Consider the following 13,056-nt stretch of genomic DNA (forward strand, 5'->3'; position numbering starts at 1 on the left):
GTTTCATTTCATTTGTTTAAACTTTAATTAATGGGACACTTGTCGTGAAACTCTATCTTCAGATCAGATGAACGGTGAGGATCTCAATTGCAGATCTTACTTCCGAAACGTCCTTATTGTAGGGGAGACAGGTCCTGGGCTCCTGGCACATCAAGGTAGTATTGTAATGGGCCTCAACAATTTGGATCAATGGAAGGCCTCAAAAGCCCATCAGATCAGCAAATTGGTTTATTAGCAAAATCAAAATGGGCCGAAATGGTCCAGCTGCATTCCCTCTGCGAAACCACAAAGGAAAGAACCGCCCATATCACCGACCCAACATTTGTCATTTGGTCAGCCCTTCTGCAAGTTCAAGAAGTGGTGGATAGGCTCAAATATCTATATCCACCGTGGAGTTCAGTGTCCAAGATCTGGAAAAATGGGCCACGGAAGGCCCATAATGGGCTCAATAATCTCAAACTCAAATATCCAAAGATCCACCGTCAAGTGTCCAAGACCTTGCATAATGGGCCACGGAAGGCCCATGATCGGATCATATCTTCATGCAACTCTGGCCTCAATAAATGATTTGCAATGGCGATACAGGGCACAGCCCCTTCTGGATAAAATTTGCCTCACAACAACAACAACAAAAATCAGAAAACAGGCATCTTTTCATGAACACTCCAGCCACCAAGATCAATTGAAAAATGGAAATCGTTTTGTATTTATTAACAACAAAAAGATTTCAGTAAAACAACAGTAAACAGTGAGATTACAAAGGAGGAGCTGGTATGAGGGGAAAAAAGAGAGATACAGGACATTCAAAGCAAAAGGAATGAAAATTGTTCCATGGACATTCAAACTTGGAAGTGGTGGAGGAAAAACAGCACCAAATAGGGCCCTGCAAAAACAAAGAAGAAGACGAGCTCGAATCAGAAATGCAGTTAGGTTGCCGGTAGGCTCTCCCAAAAAAAAACATATAGCAAAGAACACTCCACATCAAACAAAAAAGAAACAGCCTAAGAAAAAAAAAAACAAAAGGGAACGGCAGCCAAAATGCTCCATTTCTATACCTTCCAAAACTTCCTCTTAAACAACACTAGTATGTCCACTGCAGAACAAGGCATCAACAGGCACACTCCAAAAGTCCAAACGATTCAAACACACGGTAATTTTCTTATAAAAGACTACAGAGAGGGAACAAGTGATTTGCTACCTTACCACTAAACTTACAGAACCCTCTACTTTGCAACGCCCTTTCAATTGTTCGTGTACACTGAAGTGGACCAATTGTTCTCAATACAGTGCAGAATTATAACAAGTAAAAAGAACCACTGATCTTTTCTTTTTCTGAAATGAACAAACAGAATAACCAGAGAAAAACCTAATGGCAACAAGCTCAAAAACAAAGCAAACTTAAAAACATCTCTAGAACAAGATATTCAGTGAGCATCTGCAAGTACATAAATACAACAAAAAAGAACTTGAACCCTGCCTCAGAATGCATTGATGAAGTTTCAAATTTCACTCTCACTGTCTCAACCTATAAACGAGGGCTTTATCATCATTAATAATTGCTCAATCCCTTCTTCTCTTTTGCAAAAAGTAAGTTTCAACACAAAAAAGAAGAGGTCATTAAGGGGTGTTCGTCGAAGAAATCAGATTCAAGACAGAGATAACAGAGCACTGGAACTTACATAAAAATTACTACATCTATTTATGGGATTACGGATCAGATTGTGCCATACTGCAAGAACTAGAAGTGAAATTGGGAGAATTTCCCTCATTTCACCAAGTGATCCTGAGGAAATTCCCCATCTCAATCTTGCACTGCTCGATTAAAATATGGTATTCATGGCAAAATACCTGTTCAAACAACAAGCAATCATACTATCATAGTTTTCCGTGCCCAAATAAATCATGCAGACATTTGTCAATTTTTCCTTTCCAACCATTCATCTAACCAAGCGAAACCCTCAATAAGAGCAAAAGGCACTTGTACCACAGTCTCCAGCACTAACATCAGCCTGTGACAGACTCACAGACCTACCACAAAAGTATCCCAAACTATATAGTGGTGCAATCCTTAATGGTCAATATTACGAAATTTTCAATTAATTCATCAACCGATTTTCTTTTAACAGTCAAAAAATCGTCACGACACATAATTGTTTGATCGCAAAGGCAGGCCGGAGACAGTAAAACTTTGCCAATGGGTATCTAATATTATATCCATTCTATGGCTGATGCTCATAAAGTTGTAATCATACATAAATATATCTAATGCATAGTCCACAGAAGAGAAAGCTGTAATCGGCGCCAAAAACCCAGCCTGTAAATATGAGAATCACAGAATCTATATGTGGGAGAGAGTTCCTAATATTACACCATATCAAACAATGGAAAAAATGAGATGAAGTTTAGGCGTATGAATTTCAAAGAGAGAAACATCTTAGCATATCTTTCACATTAAAAAAGGTGAAGAAGCAGAACAGATCAATAACATCTAAGAGGACAAGTACACCATGAGAACACGATCAATCTATAAACTATGATTAGTAATGTTCTTAAGGAACAAGGATCAAAAAATTAACTACTAATGTGCTTGCAGACCTGGAGCAGAAAATCATAGTAAAACATCCAGGGTCATGCTAAGTATAGATTTCTTTGATGTAATCTCAATAAATGCAAACTACTGGACATGATTTAATGTAAATAAGTTTTATACTTTGTGTTGGGTTAGCCCCTCCTCGGTCCCTCTTTAATGAATTTCAAATAGAGTGTAAGAACCTCAGAGTACAATCAACACCAACTCACCATTTAGAACTTTCAGCACATGAACATTAATATTATCTCGCTAAGAGTCACCCTTCAACTCATCTGAATCTGAGTCACTTGCATTATAACCTGACAAAGTGAAGCCATACCGACAAACGCACTAATCAATATTAAATAAATTGAAGAGAAGTGATCAGTCACATCGATGAGGATAAAGGATTAAAGGTCAACCTGGACGTTTATCACTGACTTTCCAGACTGAGGATCGAGTCCTTGACGCTCTTGTCATCCAAATTCTTCCCTGTAACACCATGTGTAACCAATGATCATAAACAAACATTATGCTATCAACACAAACGATGGATGGATTAAGAATGAAGCACATAGATAACAAAGATAAAATCAGAATGAACCGACTGCTTCATTAAGTTATGACATTTAGGAGACTGCGAAAAAGAAAGAGATACAGTAGCGAAGGAGACAATCATTAACTCGAGCTCTCCACTATCCAATTATGTAGCTATGCAGGAAATTAAAACCACCAATCAATCAACAAACCCCAAAAATATAAAATTGTCATAGTTCGTATTCCCTATTATATCCAAACAGTACAAAAATCCCTCAAGATATCAAAAGATATAAACTTCAACTGAGAAATACATACTAGAATCTACACGATACCCTAAACGCAGAAAAATCGACAATCCACCAAATCAAGGCAGCACGTAATCCAAAAATATTAAATAACAAATATAAGTAGACGAACCTTTTGGGCGTCTGTGGGAACGCCATAACCACTGTAATACATCTGACCCACCAAGACCTGCATGCTGATATCTCCTGCTCTGGCTTCTTTAAGCGTGTCTTTGAACCACCGCTTTACGCAATCCGACACAACCTCCGACAGCGGCACGCGCGTATCGTTGCTGACGCTGACGCTGCCGTTGCTGCTACTTCTCTCATCTCTGTCCGCGCGGCTGCTGTTCTCCATGTTCTTTGACTTCTCTTTCTGAAATTGGGACGTGGGTTTTGGGGCTTTCGTTGTTCTCGCGAGATTTAGTAGCCTGATTGTGTTGATAGGAGAGGGTTTGCCCATAAAATTGAATACTTTTGACTTCTACATAGATCAGAGAACAGCAATACAGCTTAGGATTTTCCTCACACTTACCTATGTTCCCAATTTTGGGGCTAATTACACGCGATAACTGAAAAATTAGGAATTTAGGAGGGTTTTCACTTTTTACCTTTTAGCTTTGGGACTTTTGGAGGCCGGTACACAAGATTATACTTAATTGTAAAAAAGTATAGTCACTAAAACATCCTTTTAAAAAAGTACACTGGGATCATCTTTTACCAAAATAACCTCAAATTTGATTTTCTCTCTCCACGAATTGTGATACAATAGTGATACTTTTAAATAGAAGATCCAATTTAGTGTTCAATTTATATCTTTTGCTTATAAAATGATGATATAAATGTTAGAATGTAAATTTGATTGCATTACATGTCTTTCTAGTTCAATTATGTCATTTTAGTGGATTTTTGGTGTTGGTGATACTATAGTGATACATCTCTGCAGCTGTAAATGTTTTTCCAAAACGAGCAAGAGATGTACAAACCAAGAAAAGAAAACCAAGAAAGGAAAAGTGATTAGGAAGAAGAAGTATGCATATTGGTTCAATTACATCATTTTAATGAATTTTTGGTGTTGGTGATACTATAGTGATACATCTCTGCACTTGTAAATGTTTTTCCAAAACGAATAAGAGAGGTAACCAAGAAAAGAAAATCAAGAAAGGAAAAGTAATTAGGAAGATGAAGTATGCATACTAGTTTCATTGTATCATTTTAGTAATTTTTTGGTGTTGGTGATACTATGGTGATACTATAGTGATACTATAGTGATACATCTCTGCAAAAAACGAACCAGAGTTCAGATCTGCAAAAAAACAAAGCACAGCCCAGATTAAACAACGAAGCATCGTCCAGATCTGTCAAAAACAAGGCAGAGCAACTCGACGCAGTCCAGATTGAGCAACGACGAAGAAGGCGATGAAGAGAGGAGAAACTCGACCAAAAACGGAGAAGAAGGCAACGAAGAACAAATTCAGATCGAGAACAAGAAGAAGAAGAAGAAGAAGAAGAAGAGAAAGAAGGAGATAACTTTTAGTAGAGAAGAAGGAGAGAAAGAGAGGAAGTTGGATAGTTGGAGGGAGAAGAAGAAGAAGAAGAAGGAGGAGGGTATTGTAGGTATAAACTAAAAAATATCTTAAGTCAGATGACCAAATTACCCTTAAATTGTATTTTTTTACAATTTTAAAAATGTTCATGACCTTTTTACAATTAAATTGTCTAAAGTGCTTTTATTGTCAATTGTCCGTTTAGCTTTTATCGTAGATTCGTAGTCCAAAGATGAAGAATAAAAAAGGCTCTCGGGCTCCGGCCCACAACATTGGGCCTAAATCAACACAATATGGGCTTCTTTGATTGGATAACAACATTGGGCTGATATCAACAGATATGGGATAATGGGCTTCCTTTGAGTTGAATAACAACATTGGGCTGAGAAGAGAAAAGCAAAACGCTACGCCCAGTTGACTATCACTTGGAAAAAAATAAATACAATTCGAGGTTCTCCATGTTCTTCGATATCTGTTTTGTTTTCCGCAGATTTGTTGTCCAAAGATGATGGCTCCTGTCACATTGTCTTAGTTTTATCCCACAAAAGGATCCTATACACATTTATTGTTGAAATTCTGAGTTCAAACACATTGAAGATATTATCCATTCTAAACCACGAGCTTGCATGAATTTGTTTTTTATGGGTCATCGACATATTTAGGCCCGTAAAAACTCGTCTACAATGTGAGAGAAGTTGTGCTTTGCTTATAAACCACTCGACTATGTTATGTTAGACCGATGTGAGATTTTTAGTCTTGATACTCCTCATACTTGTGGGTTGAGTTATACCAAACCCAACAAGTGCTTAGGTAGATGCCCATCCAACTTGGATTGGGATATTACCTCTAAACCATGTTGAAATTCGCAAGCCGAACATATTGAAGATATTGCCTGCTCTAAACGACAGAACCATAAGAATTTATTCTTCATAGGCCATTGCCATTAGTATTTAGGCCCATGCAAATGCATTTATAATGTGACATAAGTTGAGTTTTGCTTAAATCACTCAGTCGGATTGTGCATGAGCGACTGAGATTTTTATTCTTTCACATTTCTCCCCCAAGTTCATGCTATAAAAATAGCAATTCCAATTCTAAAAGCTCCAAAAAAATGTGCTAGCCCTTAGCATCACTTCTCGCAATTCAAATAGCCACATCTCTCACAAATCCTTCATTCACTTCCAAAAACATGGCTACCAATGGGTTCAACTCTCCATTGCCAAAGTCCTATTTGAAGCAGAAGCATATGCTGGATATGCAAAACAAGGCAGTTGTTCATGCACTATTAAAGGAATTGGTAATGGGTCACACTCAGACTGCAGCCAAATTTCTGGAAAGTGACTTGGAGTGGTGGTTCCATGGACCTCCACAGTGCCAATACATGATGAGCGTACTTACCGGGAAGTCCGTCCACACCGACTTCAGGTTCAAGCCAAGAAGGATTGAGGTTGTTGGTGACTATGTCATTGCTGAGGGATGGGAAGAGGAAAACGCATACTGGGTTCACGTATGGACCTTGAAAGATCATGCCATCATTCAGTTAACAGAGTACTTCAATACATGGCTGTCGGTGAGAAATATAAGGCCATCGAACGGCGAAGTTGGGATGAAAGCAATACCTTGTGGCAGAGCCAACCCGAGGACATTGCACACAGCTCCTTACCAGGGCTTTTACTAGCAATCTAGGTGGTTCTGAGTCAACATACAAAGAGATGTTAGAAGTAAACAGTGAAAAGCAACCATGACAATAACTAAACTAAATGTATAGTGGGTGGCTGATACCCTTATGGATGAAAGATCTAATAACTGAAAACTGAATAGCCATCCATTGACTTGGAGAAGCAGAATAAGAAGCCTAGTCTAGAGAACATAACTAAAACCAATCCCAATAAAACTCATAGCCAGTAGACTAGCGAAAGAAATCAAGAGAGCACAATCCTTGAAGCCACAATAAAAGCAGAGAGTATACCTTATATCTCAAACCTTCCTGGTGTCAGGCAAGCTACTGAACAGAACCTTCAGCTTTGGAGGGAAAGGGATGTGAGCTGGAAACGGCTTTTGGATTCCTGTTGTAGCAAAGGAGCACCAAAACAAAGAGAAGAAATACAGGAGGAGGTAGGGGAGAAGCGCCAAAATCTGACAATAGCCAGACGTTTTTCAACAAAATTAAGCAAAGGTAGGTAAATATAAAGGAAATGGTTAAGATCTGTGAAATATAAAGCAAACAGATTATGACAGAGCTACGACACAAGGTAAATTCCATATTAATTCATTAGACATTCAAAGAACTAATATAACAACTTCAAGCAAAAACGGAACTTGAGATTTAGAATTTTACTAGTACATAAGAAAAATTTGGTCACAAGGAGTTGATAATGACGACTATATGTTATATATAAGAAAGCACATTGAACTTGTCATAGTAGACGTAAAGGTACTAGGAGACTTAAATGAATAGAAATAAAATTTAAAAACTAGATACACTCTTAGGCAGATTTCTCATCCCGAAAAAGTTAAGAGCCTCAAGTGTCATTCTTCAGTTTAACTTAAACTTAGCTATTCTTTGTATTTCATAGGCAGGACATCTCTCTGAACTGATTGGAAAACAGGTGGTTTCGTAAATTTCTCGGCATCTTTTGCAAAGAACTCTTCATCCAACCTCGGAAGATGTCTAACCAGACTGCTATAATCTTTTGAAAATCTGGTTGGACTAGGGGAGCCATCAATTGTGAGCCTGGACACCCTAGTGCTGTTCCAATTTGGAGAGTTTGGGCTTGGTTTGAATCGAAGAGTTCCATCTTCACGGGGCAAAGGGGTCAGTGGAGGTTTTCCATTTTCACCAGTTTCCTTTCTGCAGAACTTGTCTTCCACAATATCATAATAGTCAGCTGTTCTAACTTCCTGTGCAAGAGAACACCAACAACAGAATAGCCATTGGGCACAGTCAGCAATGTCCGGTTGCCCACAACATGAGCTATTTGCTGGCAAATTGAATCTCTTTCTCATCTGAATTCTCCAGAAGCCTCCATACAGTAGACCGAATACACAAAGTGCAATACCAGTTAATCCCAGAGCTTCTCTAACAGTTTCATTATCAATAGTAATGGCGGCCAAATTGAAGATCCAAAATGGTGCCGTGCAAAAGAGAAGAAAAGTTGCAATATGGACATATACGTTTCCAAACCCAAGTCGTTCCATGTTCCAGCCAAAAACACAGAAAGTGCAAAAGAGAGAAAGATATGCTGTAGCAATATCATCCCAAATCTCAAATAACTCACCTCTCCAGACAGGTGCATACTCAACAGTTTTTTGCTCGTCTCTTGAAGTGAAAGAGAAATTCTTCTCCAATGACCCCCTTCGCTTGCTCGGGTGTCGACTTCCATTAGTAAGGACTTGATCCTGAGCTTCTTCATCACTTTCAAAGTCATACTCCCTCCCGAGGGGGCTGAGAATAGAGTACATGCCTGCAATTGCTGGAGCAGTTATTGCCACAGACAGGCAGATACCAACACCCAAAGCTGGTCGTTCAGACCTTTTATATCCCAAGTTGAGGCCACACAAAGCATACTGAGCAAAGCAATTGACATGGAGTAAAACAATAACCACCAGCATGTGAGCCCATTCATGGGGTTTGTATGTTCCATTCTTGCAGTATATTTTTCGGAGTGTGGTAATGTCCTCAGGCTTCCATCTACAAAGAAGTACAAGGTGGTGGAATCGTTTCGGGTGCTGATAGAGACACATTAGGGTAAACAAAGCATTGAGAATTTGATTGTTCACCTCAAACCAGGCATTTCTTTGAGATTTATCCGGCAGCACACCATTTAACATTCCCGTCATCACAAGAAAAAGGATTGCCCCTGAGACACCAACACAGCTTATCCACAAGAGAAGGGCCATGTTAAGAGGTTGCCTAATCCATTTTTGGCAGAATCTCACCAAAGATTTCCAATCAATTTTCCGTGCAAGAATTTTCTTGAAGCGTCTCTGGAAACCTTGACAGCTGGAAGAAGGTACAGAACGCGAAAATTCATCTCTTTCCTCTGCGATTTGACGGAATTTAGCAGTTGGAGAAGCTATACCACCACTTGAGTTGAGTCCAAGTAACCTCAGTTTGCCAGGAATCAATTTTGGCCAGTCTTGACTCCCTATAATAGCAATTTCATTACCAAGCAGTCTCTTTTGAGAAGTTGAAGTGTTGAGAGCATCCCTGCCATTTGCACAAAACCCCTCTGTTGCATTTGATGTTAATTCTTCTTGAACTTCCTCTAAGCCTCCTCCAATACCATTTGAAACCATCCTAGATTGAACAAATGTTTCTTTATTTTCTTGGATTCTCAAAATGTGAATCTCCTATGAAGAATCATAGCCACCATTTTCTTGATCAGGCCAATCAGCATGGGCAGCCCAAATGCTAAATCAAGCCGCAAATACTTATCCTCTCCAGATTCACGATCCAGTCCTATGAAAAAGTTAGATACCCGTGAAAATTTCGCAACACGTAAGCAGCTGAGATTGATACATGAGATAAACGTTCTAATCAACCAAAAAGGTAAGCAGTGACTACAATAAGAGGACTTTCAAGTAGAAATTTTAAACCTGAGCACCTGACGTCTCACAATAGAACCCCATTAACACATATAATCAGTTGAGCATAATACTCACACATTCATGATGCTGGATGTTTTTGATGGAAACCCAACAAGGCAGAAACATGGTTTTTCACATAAACACAGCCTTTTTTCACTTCGTCAAAAGAAAAAAGAAAAAAAAAACCCAGAATAAGAAATGCAAATTACATCCGAGAAATACAGTTAATATAATATGGCATAAAACCCGCTAATCCTCTCTCCAGTTCAATTTCTAACAAAGCCGGCAACAAACAAACAAAATATAAAAAACAGAAGCCGACTCTTGACTAGTACCATTACCATATTGGTGAGGGTTCCAACAAACAAAAGCAAGCCTTTTCACAGCTAGAAAATTGAAGACCCAGAAAGCATAAACCACAAAGCTGCAAGATGATGCAGAATTCAGCAGATGAAATGTATTAACAAAGCTGAACTTACCTCCTCAAACTGCTTGTCAGTATTCACAGAAGGAGGAACCTTCAGATTGAAGAAAGTCCAACAACTGCCTCCTCACCTATAACACCATTCCCCCACTTGAATCTCCTTCCAATTCCATTACGAAAGGCAAAGCATTTTTGAAATTCAATTTTTTTGAGCCTTTGCGAATTGCGAGTTAACGAGTTAAGACTTTCGGCTGTGGGCCCTAATAAAGAGAGTCTTGGACTTAACTTTAGTCTCGTGGCCCAACCTTCAAGTTTAGCCCAAAGGAGGAAATCTCAAAAATATTTATTGGCAGGCCCATAGAGTTACTATTAAAACTAAATTTTTTAGTTGTGGGCCGGAATAAAGAGAAACCTTGCAAGTAACTTTAGTTTCGAAGCCCAACCTTTGAGATTAGCCCAAAAGATGAAATCTCAATAGGCTCACCTTTAGTCCAAGGCCCAAGTGTGAGTGTGTGTGAAGTGTCCAAACAAATTTCTCACTGAAATCTAGGAGTGATGGTTACTAACTAGCTAGTTGGCTATACTAACTACTTTGGTTTTGGCATGTACGACCAATCAACATCTTCTTGCTAGTTTTTAACTCGTCTAGTTTCTTGTAGGTATTAGCTCCATGGATAATATCAAAGATAAAATATTCACCCGTCCGAGCTTTAAGAGAATCGGTTTTTCACGATAAGTGACACTAATTTCTTCGTATTTCAATCCAAGTCCACGTTGAAAGAGACTTTTGTTGAGAAAAGTCACATATCGTTAAAATAAATATATGATGGGCAATTTATAAAGAAATGTGTTCCTTGACTTAATAAGACGCGATTTAAAGTCTTAAACCCTAGAAGACTCTGAAAACCCTATGATGAGTTTGGCTTGAACTTAGAAAAACTGACAATATCTTACAATGATAGTCAATGTTGGACAATGGAGTCCATTGGTATTACCTAATAGCGGTATCAAATGGAGGTTGTTTAGCTTGAATATATGTTGTAAATGTGTGACTCATGGATCTTGTTCCACTTAGCGAGCTTGACCCCGGTCCACAAGAGTAGGAGAGTTTTGTCGAGAAAAGTCTCACATCACTAAAATAAAAATCTAATGGACAATTTATAAACTAATGTATTTTTTAATTAATTTGATAATACGCGTTTTAAAACTGTTAACCCTAGAAGGCCTTGAAAATAATGTGATGTGGATTGAACTTAGACTTGGATTTGAAAAAGTAGACACTGTCTTATCATGATAATCAAGATTGGACAAGCAAATCCATTGGTATTATCTAATAATTTAAAGTCACTACCTTATCTTATGTTTCTTGCATTAGCCGCTACGTGGTTGATTTAAATAAGTAACTGATATTTGTGTGCCCTTTTAGTCATAGAGTTGACGCTATAGATAGCTAGGCACAAGCAAAGACAAATTGCTAGAGCGGTAGGTTGCTTGTACATGTCAATCATTTTGTGGCTAGGGTGACAATATATGTATTCATTAATCTTACGGCTCGTGGTGAATAAGATTTAGTGGTCATTTACTAGACAAAGTTTGACAGGCATGCTCGAAAACCTAGAACCCACTTGAGGTAAGAAATGTAAAAAAGAAGAAGAAAAGATTAGAGTAGGTGGTTATAAATATGAAGTCATGTATTTAGACATTAATGTTTGAAATGAACACCTAAATAGCTTGAGGTAAGACAACTAGAAAAGGATTGTCTTTTCCCACCTTTTGGGTTGATCAGACAACAAAAAAGATCATATATATGCATGTCATTTGATTACAATTGAATGATTATGCCCTTCATAATTAATCAAAAAATTCAAAACTCACTAATCAACAGTACCACTAATTAGCAATGGGTAACACAACGCAAAACCTAACGGGTCTTAATCTTTTTGTCTAAACTTTTTTTCGGTATGTAAACGAGAGAATTGGGTATCACCCAAATCGAATATATACCTTAACCACATCAGTTTAGGGGTTATTGACGCCTTCTAAGCCAAGATGGTTATTGGCGTCTTATGTCTAAAGCCTAATTTGTTGATCTGAACTATAGGATAGGATAGGATAGGATAGGATAGGATAGGATATGTTGGTGATTTCTATTGAAGTCTAAATCATTGAGTAGCAAACTGTGATGGTCAACATGGTTGAAAGTTGACTTGTCGAGACAAAATTTTGTGCTTATCGATCGTTAATAATTTGCTTGTGTAGGTCTCACAAGCCGTTTAAATCCCAACTATATATTATTACAGAAAAGAAATCCCAACCATACATATATATATAATTATTTTAATGACTCCACTCTTAGATATTGTGGTTGCAACTTGCAAGTGATACATCCATTACTCACAAGATTGTGTAATAACACCTTTACCTACTTCCATGTTTGTGTCTCCCTCCTTTTTCTATAATTTTATACACGACCACCTCACAAGTCACAAGCCACTCACTTGGGTAGAGTGCATATATACATACACACACACACATATATATATATATATATAAGAACCCTTTTTCACTTCATTGCAGCTGTTAATACATATGAATAATATTTCTTTTGCAAATGTAATGTCAAGTATAGTTTTCAAATTGACATGACTGAAATAAAATAACATTTTTTGGTACCAAAAAACATTCTTAAATGTATCTTCCTCTATCCATCACTAATTGGGTTTTTAAAAGTAATTTTTTTTTCTTACTCATATCACCATCAATGTTCTTAGTGGAATACCAGGTCATCAATGGCTGCATTGCATCCAGCAAATTCTTGGCCACAAATGAACAAAAAGTCCCACACAAACCATATATAAGTGAAAGTTAATAAGTTTTATTATAAATTATTGTATTAATCAAGTGGAAATCTTTCAAAAAGTGTTACAGTTCATGATATCTGCTTTACTACTCATTTTTGGAAGGCTCGTTATAGATCTAGCTAGATTCCTATAATTCTGAAGCATTATATTGCATATACCCTTTCAATTCCCAATTAATATATATGATGTTAGTTCACAGGCTAAATATTATATCATGAGGCACTAAAAGGTATTTTCATAT

The 13,056-nt window shown here is 37.7% G+C and overlaps 3 protein-coding genes across 3 annotated transcripts; 1 reads left to right on the forward strand and 2 right to left on the reverse strand.

Moving 5' to 3' along the window:
* Window positions 1–651: 651 nt before the first annotated feature.
* Window positions 652–3,955, reverse strand: LOC120011922. Its single transcript, XM_038863095.1, has 4 exons — window positions 3,527–3,955; window positions 2,992–3,061; window positions 2,800–2,889; window positions 652–883 (listed from the first exon to the last, which is right to left on the reverse strand). Exons 1-3 carry the CDS (start codon window positions 3,854–3,856, stop codon window positions 2,840–2,842), a joined length of 450 nt encoding a protein of 149 aa, XP_038719023.1. The 5' UTR covers window positions 3,857–3,955; the 3' UTR covers window positions 652–883; window positions 2,800–2,839.
* A 1,997-nt stretch (window positions 3,956–5,952) lies between these two features.
* Window positions 5,953–6,618, forward strand: LOC120011779. Its single transcript, XM_038862902.1, has one exon. It carries the CDS (start codon window positions 6,130–6,132, stop codon window positions 6,616–6,618), a length of 489 nt encoding a protein of 162 aa, XP_038718830.1. The 5' UTR covers window positions 5,953–6,129.
* A 563-nt stretch (window positions 6,619–7,181) lies between these two features.
* Window positions 7,182–10,165, reverse strand: LOC120011928. The gene is made up of 2 exons (XM_038863105.1): window positions 10,010–10,165; window positions 7,182–9,402 (listed from the first exon to the last, which is right to left on the reverse strand). The coding sequence occupies exon 2, from the start codon at window positions 9,237–9,239 to the stop codon at window positions 7,497–7,499; it is 1,743 nt and encodes a 580-aa protein (XP_038719033.1). The 5' UTR covers window positions 9,240–9,402; window positions 10,010–10,165; the 3' UTR covers window positions 7,182–7,496.
* Window positions 10,166–13,056: the final 2,891 nt, after the last annotated feature.

This window comes from Tripterygium wilfordii, chromosome 13, assembly GCF_013401445.1.
Source record: "Tripterygium wilfordii isolate XIE 37 chromosome 13, ASM1340144v1, whole genome shotgun sequence".
Classification (NCBI taxonomy): domain Eukaryota; kingdom Viridiplantae; phylum Streptophyta; class Magnoliopsida; order Celastrales; family Celastraceae; genus Tripterygium; species Tripterygium wilfordii.